Raw genomic sequence first — 21751 nt, forward strand, 5'->3', positions numbered from 1 at the left:
ATACATACACATACATATATTATTTTTAACAATTCCACATAGTACCAAGAGAACGATGCATGTATGTTCATAAATACACGACCATGCTTTAAAAAATCAAAATCTAACTATGTGAGAGAAGAGACAAAAATACTTATGCTTTTCCTCCTCACAACAAAAAAATTCTGGATACAGTAAAAAGAATTTAGCTTCAAATCTAGCTTTGAGCTTCCTAGGAGTGAAGACAAGGAGAGAAACTTGGTGGCTTACACTGGGTAGATGAATGAGGCATTAGTTTATATGCAATGCATGTAGCTCAGAAATGAGTGGCTTTAGAGATTTTAAAATAAGATAAGTGGGGCTCCTGGTTGGTTCAGCTGGTAGAGTATGTGACTCTCGATCTTGGGGTTGTGAGTTCAAGCCTCACAATGAGTACAGAGATTACTTAAAAATAAAATCTTAAAAAAAATGAAATAAAAGGAAAAGGAAGTGATCAACTTAATAATGAGTTAATTATTAATTTTACTAAAACCTTTGGTCCAGACTTCATTTGCACGGCTCTTTTGTCAGGCTCTGTTATGTTATTAAGGAAAATAAAACCAGGCCAATGTCAAAAGACACTGGTGGGCAATCACTTGTACAGCCTGGATAACCACACACTCAGTCAAGAGCATCCTTGATGAGCAAGTTGACTTGAGTCTCTTGGACACAGACCCCCTGCTTACCATTTCAAGGGGTTACATCAGATGAAGGATCTCCATGTTTGCTTCCTAGTTCCCAGTCTAGATAAGGAGATCTCCTCAAAATCTCAACATTCATCACTCTAGAAGCAACATTCCTAAACCACCTGAGACACCTGGTTCCAGAAACATCTCAGCAGGCATGAGGGTTCACCTAAAAAAGCAGCAACAGCAGGCGATGCTGATCTGGCCCTGGCCCCCATCCCATGATCTTGATCCTTACCACAGCCTTGTCCCAGATGACAGACATCCGCTCTTCCACACCATTGGTGCCCTCGGGGATGGCTGTGAAGTTGTCCTTCCCAATGGCTTTCTGGGCAGTGCTGAAGGTGCAGTGGGCACTCCCAGAGAGCTGCAGGTCTCCGCTGGCAAAGGAAAAAAGCTCCATGTAAACCAGAGACGTGGCTAGAGTCACCGCGGGGGACAAGAGTCGAGTGTCCAATGTCAGCATTTGGAAGCCGAGACTTGAGTTTAAAATCCTGTCTGTACCTCTTACCAGCTGTGTGAGTGTAAGTGAGTTCTCTCCCTCCCTGGGGCTCAGACAGCCCATCTGGAAAACGAGGGGGCAGGGTTAGATCATCTCTGTGTAACGAAATAAAAGGGACCCAAACGAATGATGCGACTGGTCCTGTAGGTCCTCGGGGGGCACCAGCAAACGAGACTCCCTGTAATTTCACTTAGGTGCTGTTCAAAATAGGCAAATGGCCTGACCCTCAGTTGTTTAACCTGTAAAGTGGAGACGACAGTCCCTCACTCATAGTTATCATAAGGAACCATGAGACTACGCGTGTAGCCTCACACAGTGCTTGGCACATGATATGTGTAAACCGCTATTCCCATTATTAATATGACTACGGTTGGGAATATATAAAACACGACGGGGAAGAGCCCGCTGTCTGTGCTCAGGACTGTAGGGGAATTCTCCATGTGTTTTTCTCACTGCAGACCCCAGTCTAGCTGATGGATGGGCTGCTCCAGTCCTCATCCCTCCCCTAGCCCCATGATGTTTCTACGTGATACGTGCTGCTTGCCAATCCCACACCAACCTGGCCAGCAAGGAGTTGATGTAGTCGGGAGTGGTCGGGTCAGGGCTCAGAGGCGGGGATGTCACAAATGCAGCTGCCTTAGCCCAGTTCTTGCTCCAGTAATGGGTTCCATCTGTGCCAAGACTGGCAGTGATGGGCTCACCAAAGACCACGTTCCCTGCAAGGGTAGGAAACAGGCGGTGGGTTTGCATAACATATGTGCTGCTCCAGGCCTGGGTCAGGTAATCATAGCCCCTAGCCCTACTCGAGGCTGTGGCTCTGAAAACAGGTAGGCCTGGGTTCAAGTCCATGCGCCCACCTTCTCTAAGCCTCTGCTTTTCTATCTGCTAAACATGAACAATTTTGTATTCCCTAGTTCACAAGAAGCCGTTGGTTATAAGACGCAGCTTTAATTCCCAAACCCTGAGGCAAATTAATATTTGAGGCAAAACAAAAAATGTATACTGATTACGAGATTCATCAACATTTCGGAAATATTAAAATGTGGACTAGATCAGTCTTGGAATGATGCATAAGACTATGTCTACTTCTCAGGCTTCTGAAAATGAAAGGATTTGACACATACAAAGTATCTGGCACACAGATACTCAGATGCTCAGTGAAAGTGATTTCCTTATGCTACTGATATTCCTTCCCATGGTAGGGGCCTAAAGCCCCCAACGTGCCTGCATCACTGGGAACTGCTAGATCATGCTTGTTGCAAGGAAATGCTTTGGTTCCACAAAGTCAAGTCCACTCCCTTGGATAACAGGCTCTCGTGCGTGATCTTTCCATCATGCCTCTTACTCCGTAACCTAAAGCAAGGAGTGATCTGCTCAAGGACACCCGATAAAACCTGGGAAACATCAAAGATGGGGCTTGCTCCTTAGACTCTGTGTCTGGAATTTGGGGCTTATTCGCCCAAAACAAGCAGTGGGGACGAGGGATACTGGGAAATAAACTGATCTGAGCTGACCTTCTTAAAGAAGAAGGGATAGAGAGACAGAAGGTAAATGCTATCTCATAGAAGGTTGGTTAGTACCAAGTTTCTCTGTGCCAGAATCTTGGGCAAAAAATGGTCCATAAAGCCCTGGACTTCGCCAGCTTCAGTCCTCCATCTCCCACATTCAAGTTCCTCACAATGTCAAAGTTTAGGAAGGCTCTATAGCCAAAATTATAAGTAGGTCTTGCCTTCCTTCAACTCCAATCTATTTGTTTCGGCTCCCTGGAATTTTTTGTCAAAAGAATTCTAAATATGCTTCTGGTGTCATTACAAGAGTCAAGATTGATTTGTGATGCCTGTCATGGGCAAAAGAAGGAAGCAATGACAATGATTCATCTATGATGGCCCTGCTCTTTGGGATGGCTGGAAAAAGCAGCCACACAAGACTAATGAGAATTTTAAGGGCTCTCTAAAACTATTTACCCAACTAAAGCATACAGAACCACAAAGAAAGAAAGAAAGAAAAAGTCAAGACAAGCCATCAGGTACTATTAAGAGAAAAACAATCTTTAAAGTAGAAGAACTCTCCCTTTGGACTATCTTTAGATGGAAGAGTAGAATAAGAAAAATTGTAATTATAGTTGGGTTTGAATACGAGCTCTCCCAACTGGGAGATCCTGACACACTATGCTTCAGTAAGAAAAATGGGGATAATAATTTTTCAGTCTGAAAAATGGGGATGATAAAGGCTATTTATTTCTCAGGGTTCTTTGACAATTCTACAGAATACTAGATCTGAAGTATTTATGTCAGTGCAGGGCATACGGCTGGTCCTCATTTAACTGTGGATTCCTAATATTAATTCTGAGCAACCATACAGAGCTACTTAAGAGAACACTGGTGACTGGGGGCACCTGGGTGGCTCACTCAGTTAAGCCTCTGACTCTTGATTTCAGCTCAGGTCATGTCTCATGGTTCGTGAGTTCGAGCCCCCCATGGGGTTCTGGGATGACAGTGCGGACCCTGCTTGGGATTCTCTCTCTCTGCCCCTCCCCTGCTTGCGCTTTCTCTCTCTCTCTCTCTCTCTCTCTCTCTCTCTCTCTCACATAAATAAACTTAAAAAAAAAAAAAAAACAAGATGACTTGGTAACTGAATACACTGGGACTTGGGCTCAGGAGGGAAGAGTGAACCCCACTACACTCTCTTCCTGCTCTTGTACTCTCAACTCCTTCCCCGAGAAGAACAGGTCCTGGGATGTTTACTGGCTTCCACATCAGGAGTCAAGGTTTCAACATGGGAACAAGGCCACCCTGCTACCTGGGAGACACAGCTGTACAAGCTCTTTGTGCGAGACCACTATGAGCCAGAAGGCCAAGGGTGAGGAATCTTTCTCCATGGGTTTAAAATAAGACCCAGCACGTAGCTGAAACACCCTGTCCTCGAGACCCTCCTGAGAATAGCTCCGAGGGAGGATGTAGCCAGGAGCCAAAGGCCTGAGAGAGGGAGTGTGGTAGAGAGAGGGAGTCTTGGAGAAATGGTAGAGGTGTTCCCCATGCATTTTGCTTTTTCTTCCTTTTTTTTTTTTTTTTTTTTTTTTTTTTTTGCCTTTCTCCAAGAATGGGTAAGGAAGATTGGGCTGCTTTCCTGGTTCTTGCCCAGTGACTCACACCCTGTGGAGCAACCACACCATGTCATGTTGAGACATTTAAAAGCAGGGAAAGAAAAACAGCAGGCTTACTGTGAGCAGGGTATGGCAGGAGATGCCCCAGAATGTGCTAGCAACAAAGACTGTCTAGACAAGTAGGAAGAATCCCCCCACCCACCCCGCCCCAGAAGAAAAGGGTGCCCTTTTCCGGAAAGGCAGACGACTGAACACTCAGCTGTCAGAGTCGGTGGGACTATTTTTAGCCACCCCAGCCACTTACATGCAGAATTTGGTAGATGAGCGCCCCCAGACTGGCTCTCCATTACAGTGGTAATGATCATACACAGGGGCCTAGTAAATCTTCTCTCCCAGCGAAACACAGGGCCCTACACCTGCAGGCTCTCAACCACACTCTATTCTCAAGTGAGCCCATTAGTGTGTCACTGGAGACCAGAACAAAAGCATAAAAGAAAGCTCTGAAGTGACAGTAAACTTCTGCTTAGCACCAGATGAGCAAATGAAGCCCAAGTTAACAGCAATGGAGGAAAGCAGCCCAAGTCGGAAGGAGGTGGGGACAAAGCCCTGGGGCATGAAGGGCCACCAGATGTGCTTTAGAGACCCATTCAGCCCCTTTCCCAAAATGACCTGTGCTAATCTGTATGGCTCAGGTGGTGGGACCCTGCCCCTGCACTCTGCCCTCAACCCTGGACAATCAATCACACCATCCCCAGAGCAGATACTGATTCAGGAACGGGCCGATGACCCAAGCCAAGGCAATCACAGTTTTCCTGGGCACTCTGGCTTGAGCTATTGGAAAAAATAGACTCTACTTCCTCATTATGCACCCCCCGTCAAGTGTGGAGGACAACAGGTGCCTCTTAACATTTATTCTTGTCACTGTTCACACTAAATAGAAAGCCAACAGAGAGGAAAGCAGAGACAAGAGAGGAGGAACAGTGATAGAGCCCCAAATCACTGTTCAAACCCCTTGATCCAGCTATGCCTGAAACACTCCCAACCAATAATTTACTTTTGTTTAAGTGCATTTAAGTTGGATCTTTGACTTCTGCCCCCAGTATAATCTTGACTAGTGTGTCCATTTATAAAGCTCAGATAACATGAACTGACAATGAAGGATCAAAGGGAGGAAGAAAGATGCGCCAAGTCTCAAAGAAGTGATTGAAGCTGTCCTATCTCGGACAAAGCACTCACCCTTCCTAAGCCTAGTTAACTCATCTGACAAGCAGGAGCAATGCCAGGGGCCTGCCATCCACACAGGATGCCAAAAAGATCACCTGGGCTAACTCGGAGGAAGGGTTTCCCAGACAGCGCGGCAATGAGCAAAACAGGCGCTGTTTGTACAGAACAGCTGGGGAGCTGGGGCGGAGGGGAGGTGGAGGGGAGCCACACGACTGGTTCCGAGCTCTTGGGAGCACCAATCACCTTTTTTCCTGGCTTGGGAGATGATGTCAGCCGCACTCTTGCTCATGACCTTTGTGACGTAGAGTGGACAGTTGGTTTGGCTGGCGATGGTGATGGCACGGAACACAGCCTCAGCTTCCAGCTGCAAAAAGAAGTCCCAGGAGTCAAGACAAGCATGAGCCTCCCGGAGAGCCACTCCCCTGCCTCCACAAACTGAGCCGGTAGTGCAGCACAGTGCTTGAAAGCCTACAAGATCTGGAGTGAGAGTCCTTGGATCCAAAGCTGGGGCGATTCACTTGGCTACTCAGAGCCTCGCCCTCACTTCCCTTGGATGGTTCTCTCTCTCCCTGTGATTATCCCAACGTCTGCCTGTGATGGAAGCCTTTGCTCCCCAATCTTCCCAGGCAGATTCTCCGGCAAAACACAATCCCAACACCAATATGTCAGCATTAACCAGTAAAGGCAATTAGACATCAATCCTTTCCTGCAGCAACGGGTGGTCAGCGATGGCAATCCCAGAAGGCATTTCTTACACTAGTAATTCCCAGGCTTCTCAGCAAAGACTTCTCTTATTATCTATTTCTTCCATCCCACCCGAAAGTAGAATCTCTGTGTTCACATGTGCTAACCAACTCGGCTGAATTTTTTCAGGAAGAAATAATGAGTCTCCCCTTACTTTATCAACAAAGCAGGGTCTTTAGAGCTCAGGCTCGCTCAAATGGCCTGGGTTGGAGTTCTGGTTCTGCCAGCTAGAAGCTGGGTGACCTGAGGTACGTTACACAACCTCCCCAAATCTCAGTTTCCAGTCTACCAAGGGGGAAGAGTGACAGGACCTGGCACACAGGGCCGTTGTGACAATTATGGGTTCATCCTTTAAGGCAACTGCCCCACTCCTGGTCCTCGCAGGCTGGCTACTGGTCTTACTGCCGATCACATCCCTACGGGGCTGAGAAAGCCTGTGTTGCTGCCCAAAGCCCAACTCAGTCCTATTCAGCCCGCAGCAGAGACACTAGTGTTCTCCCATTCAATCAGCAGCAGCTCCTTTGGATGGATATGACATTCTGGTTAGCCTAGGCAGCCCATCACTTTTAAAAATACCAAAAATAGCTTGCAGATGCCCGGTGCTTGCATAATGTAAACCAGCCACTGCCCTTGGTGGGTGCGGCTCAGCCGACAGACTCTAAAACTTGGCAGGGCCCTGCTGGCGGCTCCCAAGCTGCCCTTTGTTCCAAAGGGATGAGCCCCTGGAGCCCCTGACCACAGGCGAATGTGGCCATGTGGCCACCTCCCTGCATCGCCCAGACTTCTGGAGCAAACCTGGGTTCAGCTCTCTGCACAGCATCACTGGAGAAGGTGGCCGGGTGTGCTCTGCCTTGAAGAGGGGTAGGTCCCTCCTACGCCCATCCCACCCTCTTTACACCTGTGCTGACCACGCCACTCCCCACGCCCTCGGTCCTGGTACCCCTGATCCCGTGCCCTCGTGGCACGGCAGGTTTCCAGGACCTTGACAGCATGACTATCTTTGGAAGGTTACATCACCCTCCAGCTTCACCCAAAAGGGTTTCCAGGATTGTCCAGATCTGCGGCAGAGAGGCTTTTTACTAAAAAGGAGACGGGAACAGGAGTGGGGGGGGGGGGGGGGGGGGTGGGGGGGTTGGAAAAACAAACCAGGGAACAAAAATAGACTTTGCTCAGAAATCCCCTGGCTGCTGCTACAGGAATCAATCTTGCCAGCAAATTGCTACAATGACCAGCATTTAGGAAAAGTTTCACCAACAGTGCTAATCACCCTGGCGCTACTCACAACATGTAAACAGCTTTCCAATCCTTCACATGGAAGGAGCCAGTGGCTTAACCTCTCTGAGCTTCAGTTTCTTCCACCAGCAACACTACCAACTGCCCAGAGCAGCAGCAAGGACAACTGAGGTAATCAGCACAGTTCTAGGTATAAGCTAGGGCTCCATAGAAAGGACCCATAATACATATTATGAAATAGGTATAAATTATTTTAACTGGGAAATGATATCATTAGACACAGAGGAGTTTCTGGGGTTCTGACAGTGCTCTGCTTCTCCAAGTGCGTGCTGGTTACACAAGTGTATTCGGCTTATGAAAACCCCTTGTATCTTTATGATTGGGGCACTTTTCTGTATGTGTGTTACATTTTCATTTTATAAAGCCTCTAGAAGAGATGGGCAACAGGGATACACGGACGTCTGGTTCTGCCTCCTCTTACCTGCTGTAGAGTGTGGGGCTGGGGATAACAAAGCAAGAGCCAGGCTCCCTTCACTCACACAGAGGGCTCTCAACACACCCCAGGTGCCAACCCCAGGATGGCCTCCCAAAGCCAATATGCTGTCAGCCACACGGCAGCCAAGTCCCCACTCTGTGTCCTGTGTCAGCAGCAGAAGCTGCCGACATCCCAAACACATGCAATCAGCCACTAGTGACCTTTTATTCACTCGTCAGGGGCTAAGAAGTCACTATTCATCACCCATCTTACACGTGGGAAACTCCCATACCTGGACTTCATCACACAAAGCGACAGACATAATGTCTGTGAGACGCCCACTCCCCCTACTATCCATATCGCTAATATTTTATTTTGCAGGACTCAGAATATAACATGGACATGTCTTTAAGAGTCACACTGATTAAGAAAGGATTTGGGGATTTACCTCTCCAGCTGAATAACTGTGGAGTACACTCCAACCTGTGTTATCTTTAGAGAGATTAGGGATCAGAAGTAAACATTTCCCTTACATTCCTTTTCTCAGAGTCCCCTGAGTTGGGTCAGTCAGAAGCGGTCTTTGGAAAAAAGGTTCCGGGATTGCTATCTGGTATTCACAGAGACTCTCACCTTCCAGCAATACTTGCTCATACACCGTGTGCACATGTGCCTAGGAAAGGCGGGCTGAACACAAACCCTCAAATGAGCAGCGGCCATAAGCTGGGCTGCTGGGTATTGCAGTAAGAGGAGTCTCCCAGAAGATGCTGGAAAGCAGAGCACCTGCCCCTCCTCCATCCCCCAGACCCCCTGCAACTCACCTCCTCTGGTCTGCTCAGCACATGGCCTTCCGGACCAGTTATCCCCATTTCCAACATCCGGGTTTGCTCCTACAATGAGACAAGAACACAGACCAGTTTTGAGATAAGCTCCACTGAGGTCTAGAAAAGCTGTGCTGATGTATTTTAATCTGAAGAAGTGTTCAAGGGAACAAAAAGAATAAAATGCGTATGTTGAATACATTTGTTAATGCTCTATCTGGAATTGTGAAATAGGGTCAAGTCTTAAATAAGAGGAGAAAAAAATCATTTAAGGGTGGCTTTTTTAAATTAAAAGGATGGCAGTCTGTTAGAGGATGATTTTTTTTTTTTCTACATGACACATCAAAAGTCACACCAGCTCACTTACTGCTGACAGTTTCATGCTGTGTCTCCCAAGGTCTGGTACACCTACCACCTACATCAGAATCCCCTGGGTTGCCTTTCCTGGCTGAGCAGCTCTGTGGTCCTCTCCAAGTCAAAATACAGAGGCTAAATTCTAGGAATCTGCACTGTAACAAAGCCCCGAGGCTATTTTGTGGTTTGAATTTATGGCTGAAGTAAATGGACTCAGAATTTAACCAGACAAAATAATGCCTCCAAACAGCATTAACTGAGTTACTCTTTGGGTCAGATTCTATTTAATTAGGTTGTTTTGTGGCAGAACTGCCCACCCCTCACAGCTAATGGCTAAATTCTTCAGACTTCTGGCCAGCTTTCTGGAAGAAGCAGGTGGCTGGGCAGTGAGCACACACGTGGGCTAATTGGAACTGGCAGAAATCCTAAGCCTCCATATCTGCAGTTTGGCTGGCCTTTGCTCCCAAAATGTTAAGGCCAATTCCAATGAAACCCTGCCCTGGCAGGGAGGGAGAGGGAGGACAGAGAGTGAAGGGAACGAAACCTTGTTTCACTTTGAAACTATGAGATGTTTAGAAGGGAAGGGATTCCTTCTTTCTGGAAAAGAAAATCTAGTTTTTCTTGGTTTTGTTTTGTTTTTTGTTTTGTTTAGTTTTGCTTTGAGTAATATAAATTTTGCTTAAGGTATAGGAAGAAAGACGCATATCGTATATTCCAAGCTGCTGTGAGCAGTGAAATGGTCACAGTGTCCAGCTATGCAGGATTAGAACAAAGGCCAGAGGCTGATTTTTACAGCCAAGTTCACTTTTCATTCTTACTGTTCCATTTATGGAGCCTTAGACCGAATACGATTTCTTCTGAACGCTGGTGAGTTTCCACCCTGCTTTGCCTCCTCAAGTCACACAAAGGTTGAGGTGTCCAACCAAAGCTTCTCCTGTCTCATAGGACGCTCATGTTCAAGAGGGCTGGGATGGCGCACGGGAGGAAGCTTGCTCCAGAGGTGGTTTCCAAGCACATTCAAATCATCAGGGGAACTTTTTCAAATTATGCTTGCCTGAAGTTTATTACTGACCCCCTAAATCAGAATCTCTGGAAGTTGGAGAATCTCAGGAATCCCTAAGCTCCACAGGTGATTTCAATGCACTACTCATGCTGGGAAGTCCATTCTTTTTTTTTTTTTTTTTTTTTTTAACATTTATTTATTTTTTGAGAGACAGAGAGAGACAGAGTGCAAGCAGAGAAGGGGTAGAGAGAGAGGGAGTCCCGGAATCCAAAGTAGGCTCCAGGCTCTGAGCTGTCAGCACAGAGCCTGACGTGGGGTTCGAACTGACGAACCTGAGCCGAAGTTGGAGGCTTAACCGACTGAGCCACCCAGGTGCCCCTGAGACGTCCTATTCTTAAACGCCAGGGTGTTCCTAGAGATGGGAGGTTAGGAAGGGCATGCAAAGACCCAGTGAAGCCAGCTCACCTGGGTGCAGGAGCAGTGGGCTCCTTGGGGCACTGATCATTGCTGTAATCACATCACGGTTTGGGGCAGGATACAATTTTGGTTTACTTCATGAGGAAAGGGACCCTGTCATTTTCATCTTCCCTCCCCAAGGCTTGGCACATAGTAGGTGCTCAATAAATACTGTCTGATGACGAGCTCAAGATGCTGTGCTCTCAGAATGCCCTGCCAGCCTGAAACTGTTGAAAATGTCCATCGTGGGTATCCTTGAGAGAGATTTCTTCTCGCTCTTTGGTGACATTTGCCTAAACTCTGAGTACAGCAGCTGCCTTCATTTAGACAACGTGATAAAATCTTTCGGCTCCACCTCCATGTAATAAACACACACAAGAAACTCATCCAAGTGGAAAAACGCCCTTATTCTTTCCCTGACTGAGAACAGATCTTTCACAAGGTAGGGAAGAGTGGGGGTGGGGGGAACCAGAAATATATCTGTGCTGTGGAGCCACAAGAGGAAGCTGGACGAGGGGCTTAGCAATGGCAACCTGTCTGCCTCCACAGGGCTTAGAAGGAAGTAGCAGGGAGTTTGGTTTCTAGGGCATCTGGAGGGAGGGCTGGGGCCTCTGGCTGCTGCACTAAAAACGTGGAGAAAGAGGAGGAGTAACAGCCCTAACACGACCAGGATGCCTCCCACAGGCACTGGACCCTCTTTGGAAAATGATTTCATTATCTCTGGGTGTGTGGGGGACGTGGGAGAAGGCTGTCAGGGACCTGACTAATTAATCTCCTTGGTCAGCAAGAGGAAACGACACATTCAGCTCACCTCCTCCACTGGTGAGACAACATCCAGCGTCTGCAATGGTAACAGCTGGAGCCCGGCTCTGTGGGGACGCTGCCTCGCGGAGGGCCTGCAGCCGGACCGGGGGAGCAAAGCGCCCAGGACACACCAACTCTGGGGGAGGATGCCCACTGACCCACCCTTTGAGCTAAGATTTTCTTCCAGTTACTGGCTGTGATACCTGGGCCCGTGACTTGATCCTCTGAGCCCAATATGCTCATCTACAAAACCAGGCAGATAGCAGCCATCTTTCAAGGGTGCAGGGCAGATCAAGTGAAAATGTGCTAGAGCACTTCCCAGTGCCTACTGTAGTCAGTGTTCGCCAGACGGTACCTGCTGCTGGAGGCCAGTGGGGCTGAGACAAGAGTCGGCCCCACACTGTTCCCACACCCCTGCTGACCACATTCACCAACTCTTGGGCAACTCTAAGGAATGCGTCTGTTGGGGGCTCACTTCAGTAGCGTCGTGCCTGGCACAAAATGCACAGGAAATACTCTTTGAAAGAATGAGTAATGGATTTTTCTGTGAAGGTTATTAAATGGACCGAGAGAGCTCCCACTCTTCTGGCTGCCTCCTCCTAGTGGGGGCCAATCTTGAATGCTTCTGACATCAACAAAACCCTGGCTAAGAGACATCTGTGCATCCAGCCCATTAAGCGACCCAGGAGATGGAGAGAGTGCTTTCTGCTTCCTCACAAATGATCACTTTGGGCCTTGGGGCCTCACTTTCCTCACTCCTGCGTCGGGTTTCTCAGTCCAACTTCTAGGAAACCAGTGGGGCATCTGATCCCCACAGACCTACGTTCTTTATTATCTAAAGCCGTGAGTTCCGCAGTCCTGGATGAGATTTCTGAGACGTGCTGCCTTTCGGTTTTTCTCTGGGGCAGAGAATGTCACGTAGCTTGGACTCACTTCGAAAAGAGAATCAGCCATGCTCTCCCACTTAAATGGTCCAATTTGAAAACCTCTCCCGCGATGCCTTTTCTGATTCCCCAGTATGGCCAGATGGCTCCCTGTTTTAGAGTGGCCTCCCCTTTCTCCCTCAACTTGTCTTCATTCCACCTTTTTCCCTCCTCCTAGATTGGGAGGTTGTTGGGGCAGGTTCTGGTTTTAGCACAGTGTTTATGAGCGTGCCTTGCACAATTAAGAGCTCAAGCAATACTGAAGGAATGAGGAGAGAGATGGGCTGAAGACCAGAGCTCATGCAGACAGCGTGCTCCAGGGAGCTGCACAACATCACCTGGGCAATGATATCCCCGTTCTCAGCATGAACTTGCGCAATGGCTCCCAGCTCTCCCAGACAGGTGAAGATCTCGTACAGCTGCAAGAGAAAGGACTCGTTGTCACCTTCACAAGCCATGGATGCTTCCAGCAACTTCACACAAGGGTCACTCACTAGAGCCATAAATAAACCAAATGAGGAGAACCAGAGGAAACCAGCGATTAGAGCGAGAAATACAGACTAAAATATGCATGACCAAAGAGTGCGAGTCCAAAGGAACTCTAGGAAACCGTCTATACAAAGAACGTGTCATGTCTCCTCGGCAGACAGGGCGAACGTGTAACAAAGTGCTGTCGAGGCTTTAACTCTGCCTCCAGCACACATTTTCAATGGTATAATTTCCCATTTTGCTGAGATAGACCTTCACTATTCTTCTCCACAAGTGCTCCTGAAAGCTGCTACAGCCTGGCCAGGAGTTAAAGCGAAAGCTGAAACCCCTATTTCTTAACCCATCAAGGCAGACCTCCCTTCACCTCCCAACCAGGAGGCATGGGAACTAACTTCTTGCATTTCCTCTGAAAACGTGAGATTCGTCTAAAACCAACACAGGCCACGAGAATGCCTTTGGGAGAGTCACGGGCAAGCTATTACCCCAAACAGCAGAAACCCCTCCTTAACCCCTCCTGTGTCTTGCAGGATATAGCACCTCACACTTGTGCTGAGCTCCTGCGGGGCTTAGGGCTTCTTTGGTAGACACAGATTTTGGCATACCCTTCCTCCCATCCTTTGGAGAAAGCTGCTGCCAGGGGAAATTCTAGCTCCTGGTCTGCCCTGCCATGGGCACCCTGCCTGTTACCTTATTTATTCACAGTGCCATGGACTGTGAGGGCTCTAAGAAGCACTCTGGCCCAGCAGTCTCCCACAGCGACCACAGTGACTAATGCTCAAAGAGCCAAGGTCATAGCAACAATAGGAAACCCATCCAGATACCCCAAACCACACAGCAATGGCTTGTTACCTCTGTGTTGGACACTTGATACAAATCCTTATAGGCCATGTAAACCATGAAGGAGTTAACCCCTGCAAGAGAGGGAAGGGAGGGAGAACAGGAGGAAGACAACATTAGCCCGAGCACTCTCTATCCTTTGCTGTCATCGCCCATGGGGCCCGACCGAGTGCATTATGGGCACCTGTCCAATATAAAGCAGATGCTTCCCATTCTCCACTCTCCCCGCACCTAGAAAAACAACAATGCCTACGTGGGGTCACAGCAGAACAGGCTCCTCTGTGCCTCTTTCTTGCCTTGCCCCCTAAACCCCATTCCCCTCCCCAGAGGGTCAGCAAGCTTGGCTGCTGCTCGAGGCAGTATTTTTCATTGAGAATCACTGTAGCACACGAGTCAGGCTCACACACTGCGGCTGTACCACATACTAGCTCAGCGAGCTGGGAATACCTCGCCTCTTGGTTTCCTCACCTGTAAAATGGAAAATTTACAATAGCCTGCTTCATAAGGCAGCTGGAAACGTTAAATGAGCCAACACATACCGAACTCTTAGCACCAGACCTGGCACATATTTGAGCTTCATTAATGGAGCTCCTGGGATTGGGTTTATTTCACTGCTTAATGAATGCCTGCTCTACACGAAGCCTGTGCCTGCTATTGCCTCTAAGACAGAGACCATGTCCTCGGGAAACTACAGAGCTGATGGGCAGAGGTCAAGGTCCACCTTATGCTTAAATATCCAAGTTGCAAGCGTTGCTAGGAAAGAGCTATTTAATTTTTCACCCCAAAGTAAACCATTAATGTAGTAATTTATATAAATAGGTGGGGCTAGGGAACAGAGAATCATTTTGAGGAAAGGAGGATAATTTTGGTCTCCAACCATTAGGGCCATCTCAGCCCACATTGTTCCAGGCCAAAAGTGGGTTGTAATTTGAGAACTTCCCGACCCAGAGTGGTTCAGCTCAGGGCAGCTTTTCCCAACACTACCCTTCCCATAAGCCTCTTTGTCATCCGCGGAATGACCCGGGCCCTTTGGCAGAGAAGTGGGTGTTAAGGCCGTTCCATTTTCTACCCCACTGGAGATGCCCAGAGTGAGAGGCATCACAAGAAAGAAGGGGGTTACTTCCACATCCTGTATCAGGAAGGTGTGAGCAGAGCTTGGGGGCGGGGTGAGGGGGGAGATGGAAAGAAAAACCTCATCCTCTAGGAACCCATCCTCTCCCCTCCAACCCGGAGCACACTCTCTTCCACTGCACTCGGCATCTGCATTAAGGCAGCTCACTGGTAATAGGATCACTAGGTTAGTGTTATAACAGTGTATGTTACTATGCTAGCATTCATTAGTACTAATATTGTAATATAATTAGTATGAGGCTAATACTATTACAACAATATTCTGCACCTTGCAGCATTTATCCTGTTCCTCTTTACTGGCCTGCTTCCTTTTGCCCTGAACGTTCAAGGGAGACCATTCCCATACTTCCCTAAATCCCCCAGGCGATGTGATGATGCCCAGCATATTGCATGTCTGTGTGCGTGTATGGGGGGCGGTGCGTATATGTGAAATATCTGATGATCAAGGACAAGGAAACATAAATCATGTGCTCACTGAGGGGACACACACACGTTTCCATGTCCTAAGCTCCTAGCCTTGGTAAGAACATATCTTCGCCCCCAGAAATGTCGCGGCCTTTTCTGAGGATGCCACTGTTTTAGAACAGTAGTGGTTTGATCTTTGCGGTGAAAGTTACAAAGGTCAAAAATTCCTGCTCTCATATTTAGTAGCTTTGTGACCTTCTGTAAGATGTTAGCCTCTCCTGGCCTCAGTTTCTTCCTCTGGAAAACAGGCAGGGCCGTGTGGAGGCGAAGGGCATAGACTTTGGGTATAGCTACTGCTTACTAGCTCTGTGAGCCTGGGCCACTTATTCTGAGCCTCAGGCTCTCCATCTGCAAAGTGAAGAGAAGAATCTTCTTTGTGGGGACCCTGGAGGGAGTAAGATGGCATACATAAACACAAGGTGCCTGGAACACAGCAGTCGCCTTGCCCCTAGCACCTAGCTCAAGGTTCCAGACTCCAAGCAAGGAGAAGGGGGGAGGGGTGCACAGGGGCTCACCTTTGTCCTTGATGAGGTTCTGCACCTCCTGCTTGACGCTGTCGTTCCAGTGGGTGATGTCCACGTGCAAGGCATAGTCACAGCAGCTCTTCCCATCTGCCCACTCTCGCCACTTCTCGTAGGCCTCGGTTAGGCTGGCCTCGGGCTCAGGCACCACGTGGTCAACTGAACGACAGAGGCCCCAGATGGGTAACTCACGGACCCAGCCGTTGCTCCCCTCTGAACAGGCCTGCTCCCGCGTGCTTAGCTAGGGCTGCAAAGCCTCCACTTCCTGAGCGTGGAATTAACCTTAGAAAGTGTCCTCAGGCAGTTTCCAGATGGCTGATAATTGAACTGTCACTTACCCATGTTGCTCTTGGACAAACTACTAGCCTCTCTAAACCTCGGTTTTTTTATCTTTGAAATGGGTGCTCAGGGAGATGGAGGATGGAGTGTCATAGTGCTTTCCTTCTAATTGTGTTATATGATTCAAAGGGAAAATGCATGAAAAGTATCTCACCTGATGCCTGGCACATAGTAAGTGCTCAATAAATGTCAATGAATGTCCACCATGTGCCATTATTGCCAGTATTACAGGAAGTCACTGCTAGTGAAGAAAGTCAGACTCCCTTCTACGGGTGGAAGGAGGGACTTCAAATTTATGTGAGGTAACAAGACAGTGACATCCTTGTGCTCACCACCATAGGAAAGAGCCAGTATCAGGTACGTGAACTTGAAGCTCCGCCCACAGATCTTATTTCCACACAAACATTTTGCCAAGAATAAGTTTTCTTTTGGAGCACCTAGGTGGCTCAGTCAGTTGAGCGTCTGAATCTTGATTTCAGCTCAGGTCATGATCCCAGGGTCATGGGATCGAGTCCCGTGTCAGTCTCCATGCTGAGCTTAGAGACTGCTTAAGGTTCTCTATCTCTTTCTCTCTCTCTTTCTCTCTCTCCCTCTCCCCCTCTGCCCACTGTGCCCTCTCTCTCTCTAAAAATTAAAAAAGAAGTGTTCTTTGAGGCCCAAATCTACTCCTACAATGTGTGCAACCTTGGACAGCAGTTTTAAAAATAATGACATTCACACCTGATGAGGATAACACAAAAGTGACACTCACAGCTCCCTTGGGGCAGTTGGGGGAAGTGCAAATTGCTACAACATTCCTGAGAACAATTTTGATATATACATCAAAAATCTGAGATTTTTCATACTTTAACTCAGTAATTATTCCTGGGCCTAAGAATTATTCCTAATAAAACATGGCTGTCTGCAAAATCTGAGCACTATAGATGTTTGCCACTGCAAATATTATTTAAATATTTATAAAAGTGAAAAATTGGAAATCACCAAAATCTTTAACAATAGAGAAGTTCAGCTAAATAATAAACATACCTTCCTAAAATGGATGATTAGGCACCTATTTTAAATGCTCCAGTGGAATAAAATTAAATGAATGGAAAGACACTCGTGACATGGTTATTTAGTGAAACGGTGGATTAAAACACCACTAAAACACAGTATGTCTATTAGGGTCTATTTTTGATAAATAGGAAGAAAACTATAGCCACACTCTGACAGTGATGTGAGCTTTATAGGTTTGCTTTTCCTGCTGCATATCTACAGTTTTTAAATTATCTACAAAGAACACGTACAGTTTTGTGTCTCTTTGTATGGTTTTCTCTCAACACCCACAACTCTGACTTTCCCCCCCTCCCTCCCTCACATTGAGGACCAAGCACAACACATGTTCCCAGGACACTGAACAGGTCCAACGCCTTGTCCGACGGCAGAAAGCCAAACCAACATCTCTGGTGTCCCCAGCCTCCTACCACAAGCAGCCCACGTGTGCTTATCAGAAAGCAAACGCGAGGAGCTGCATTACTGAGGTGTGCACCGGGGCCTCTATGGGCAGGCGGCTGCAGGGAAGGCAGCTGGCTTCCTCCCTTCAGCTGGAGAAAAGCTTTGGTCTCCCTGAATTGCACCTTTTATGGCCTTGAGGCAGTTTTCCTGGGCTTCCACACCCAACTAGCTGAAGCTCACCCAGCTGGTGCTCCCATCAAAAGGAGGCAAAAGACAATGAATAAACTCTACAGCTCAGGCTGTTCTGTGTTCTTGGATGGATGTATACGGTGTTAAAATAAACAGTGCTCTTGCTGACCAAGTTTAGGGCCGAGCCTGGGATGGGACCCACTTCCCTGGGATTCCTTTGGGACAAGAAGGACTGCCCTGGAATGCTATGTGTTCAGTCATGCAATGGCATGCAACATCCTAGGTTTCTCTGGAATTGCAACTGTTCCCAGAAAAAAAAAAAAAAAAAAAAGACAAAACAGAAACAAAAAACAAAGGAAACCACCCCCACAGCTTGCCTAATCTTAAGATACGAATTGGTCAAAACCCAGTGCAGACCAGATAACAGTAAATGGCAATGAACCTCCTGATTTCTCCAGAACCACAGGTCTCCATTATCTTTCCCTCTCTGGGATGCTTAGCCCTGTTCACACTGCTCTGCCTGTGCTCTCTGCCCCCTCCTGCCTCAAGCCCAAGTGGGAAGTTCTGAAATAACATTTTGCCCATCTCTGCACTTTTGCCCCTCAGACTTTTCCCAGTGTCTGGCCCAGAGAGAAGTGCTGATTCCCCACCCAATGCACACCCACACCCTGCTCTGAGGCAGACAAGAGAGGACAGCTGCCTTCATGGCCAGGAGCCTCATGAATCTCCTCTATCCAATTTCAGTGACCTGCCAGCATCCTCACTACCATCTGCTTTCCTCGGGTCCCATCAGGCAGATGGCCAATGCTCTGAATTGACAGATGTGTACGAGCTATGGCCAGAGAGCAACAAGGGTTAACACGTTAGTTAAACAGTCACTCGTCGGGACCAGGAGTGTGGAGGATTGGGCGGCTTACTGATCATGGTGGTGCCCCCCGCTAAGGCAGCCTTCGTCCCTTGGAAGAAGTCATCCACTGTGGTCATTCCTTTGTATGGCATCTGGAAGTGAGTGTGGACATCGATGCCTCCCGGGATCACCATCTTCCCATTGGCCTCGATGGTCTTCACTCCTCCAGGGACAATCAGATTGTCTCCAATTTGCCTGGTGAGACAGTAAAGCAACTGACGATTTCAAAGAAGCAACTCTGAAGACAAACACAGTACTGAGAGGATTTGAGACACTGTAACTTATATTTATCAGAGTGATCTTTGCAAGTGATTCACGAGCCTCACAATCTAGAAACCAAGCAAGACAGGCATACACTCAGAAAACAACTTTTACAGACTCAAAACAAGCTGATCTGCTTTTTGGTGGAGACATGCTTCTTGGCTTGTACTGCAACCCCAGCACTTGGCAGGGTCTGCAATATAGAATGTGAAATAAACATTTTATTATTATTTTTTTAATTTTCTTAATGTTTACTTATTTATTTTTGAGTGAGAAACAGTGTGTGAGCGGGGGAGGGGCATAGAGAGAGGGAGACGCAGAATCTGAAGCAGGCTCCAGGCTCTGAGCTGTCAGCACAGAGCCTGATGCAGGGCTCGAACCCACAAACAGCGAGATCATGAGCTGAGCTGAAGTCAGATGTCCAACCGAATCACCCATGCACCCCATAAATATATTTCTTTTAAATAGAGGTGTTTTTGTACCCCTTTCATTGTGTTCTTTATTTTCGTGAAGGATGAAGAGTAACATTTGGAAAAACAAATAAGGAACCATTAGGAGAGACTGAAGGAGGTCATGAATCATTTAAAGAATACATATGTGAAGTTAGCTATCCTCGAAGCGAGTCCATCCGTGCTCCTAACAAGAAGAATCTGAGTGGGTCATTTTACACCTCATTCTTCACTCTCAAGTCCACCCTTCCCCCCTGATAATTAATCTGTCAGTCACAGCCAAGGGCAGGTTTGAAAGGAGGAAGCCAAAGACACAGACACCCAGCTGGTGGGCAGGATCTTGGCAGAAGCTTCGAGGCCAGGAAGGTGATAAGGACAACCTCTACAGACACACCTTTGCCCATGAAGCTTCAGCGAATCCCCGGGAAGAAGAATGGGGGACTCAGGTGGGAAGGAAGCTGATGAGTACTCCAGAGACACAGTACCTACACAAGGTAAGTAACTAAGACACCTACTCCTGGCAAAATGTTATCTTACGGACCATCCAGTGTTGCTTGGTTTACATGTGATTTCACACTGTTGATTTAAATGGCCAGTTCACCAAAAAAAAAAAAAAAAAAAGAGGCACCTGGGTGCTTTAGTTGGCTGAGCGTCCGACTTTGGCTCAGGTCACAATCTCACAGTCCATGAGTCTGAGCTCCCCCATCGGGCTCTGTGCTGACAGCTCAGAGCCTGAAGCCTGCTTCGGATTCTGTGTCTCCCTCTCTCTCTACCCTTTGCCTGCTCGTGCTCTCTCTCTCTCTCTCTCTCTCTCTCTCTCTCTCTCAAAAATAAATAAACATTAAAAAAAATTTTAAATGACCAGTTAATTCTAGGTAGACTTAAGAGTCTCAAGCCCTGACGTCATTAATACCCACATCCTACCTTGGGGAGACATGTACCTCACTACCAGTGGCATAAATACATTCCCCTTTTGTGCATAGCCAGCCAAGACAGACACTCTCTCGGGATAGTAAGAAGTCCACCACTGGCCTGCCAAAATCTAAGTTCTGCAACTAAAATAAAGTATTCCTGACATCTCTAAGAGTTCAACTTCACCACATCCCCATCGGGCCATTCCAGAGACACCACAATTCAAAACACACTGTGGAAAAAATGTAGCCTCTGATTGTAACTCCATTATAGTCCAGATACTGGCCATTGTCTTCCCATTTTCCTCCCTCCCCGATTTCCCTCTGAGGCAAATTGAGAACAAAAGGCATGAAGAGTTAGCTGTCCAGCCCGTGTGTGTATATATTCATGTTTCCACCAGTTTTGAGCACTTGTAATACCATGTCTGAATCAGAAATGCCTTCTTCCTTTTCTCCACTGAGTCACTCAAGGTCACATTAATCCTTGAAGGCTTGGCTTGTATCTCCCCACCTTGCTCAAATCCTTACTGACAGCCAGCCAGGTCTAATAATTAAGAGTGTAGATGTGCCCTGGATGTAGACTGTCTGGGTTCACAATCCTGGCTCTGTTAGTTACTAGCTTTATGACCTTGGCCAAGTTGCTTAACCTCACCATGTCTTGATTCCTTCATTTGTGAGATGTAAAAAAAACACTTCCTCCATAGGTTTGTCATGTAGATTAAGTGTTAATATGTGTTAAGCCCATAGCGTACTGCTAGGCACAGAAGTCAATAAGCATCAGCTATTATAGTCAATAACCATACTAATCCCACATAGCCCTCTCCCTGAATCTCATCTACTCTGTTACTTTAATACTTGTTACTGATATTATCAGGTAATGTTATGCCTTTTTCATAAATACAGATATCTCCCTCAGTTCCCCTAAAAGAATGTGGGGTTCCTAGGGGAAGATGTGGGTCTCAATGATATCCACCATAGCACGTGACATAGCACGTGTCCCATGCCTTAGACAACTACCTTGCACTCTCTCCGTAAATACTCAGATAGGCAAACAGCTATGTAACAACCATAGGGAATTACTTCTGCTTTTATGCTCTGTGATTTCAGAATGTTTTTGAGGATCTACAAAATTTCAGGATTGGATGAAGAACACGTTAATCCACCCTTCGTTCCACCCCCAACACACACCTCTGATGGTTACATCCCTTCTAGAACATTCTTGGCAAGCAGCCTTCTAGGCTATTCTAACAGAGATGGCAAAGAGGATTTACATATTCAACTCCGATAGTAGATGCCTGAGTCACTGTGTGAAGATGGGTTCTGAGCCTGTATTTAAGGCTCAACTGTGAAAAGTTCTGTGATCAATTAGTGATGCCCCTCATGAGCTCTGGAATGAGGAAGCAACATTAGGTACTATGTTTATTTCCATCTCTGAAAATCTTTACATCAGGGAACCTGCTATCTCCAAAGAGAGC

General features: G+C 47.2%; 1 protein-coding gene across 2 annotated transcripts in view; it reads right to left on the reverse strand.

The window, feature by feature from the left end:
* DPYSL3 (dihydropyrimidinase like 3) overlaps positions 1–21751 on the reverse strand; it is a 111276-nt gene that overhangs the window by 7235 nt on the left and 82290 nt on the right. For both annotated transcript variants that reach the window (XM_042938643.1, XM_042938651.1), the window contains exons 3-10: positions 18666–18850; positions 15781–15945; positions 13682–13743; positions 12682–12762; positions 8804–8872; positions 5777–5897; positions 1766–1922; positions 943–1084 (exon numbers count right to left, since the gene is read on the reverse strand). In XM_042938643.1, the coding sequence (XP_042794577.1) occupies positions 943–1084; positions 1766–1922; positions 5777–5897; positions 8804–8872; positions 12682–12762; positions 13682–13743; positions 15781–15945; positions 18666–18850 (982 nt within the window). The remainder of the gene's footprint in view (positions 1–942; positions 1085–1765; positions 1923–5776; positions 5898–8803; positions 8873–12681; positions 12763–13681; positions 13744–15780; positions 15946–18665; positions 18851–21751) is intronic.

The sequence above is a fragment of the Panthera leo genome, chromosome A1 (genome assembly GCF_018350215.1).
Source record: "Panthera leo isolate Ple1 chromosome A1, P.leo_Ple1_pat1.1, whole genome shotgun sequence".
In the NCBI taxonomy this organism is placed as follows: Eukaryota; Metazoa; Chordata; class Mammalia; order Carnivora; family Felidae; genus Panthera; species Panthera leo.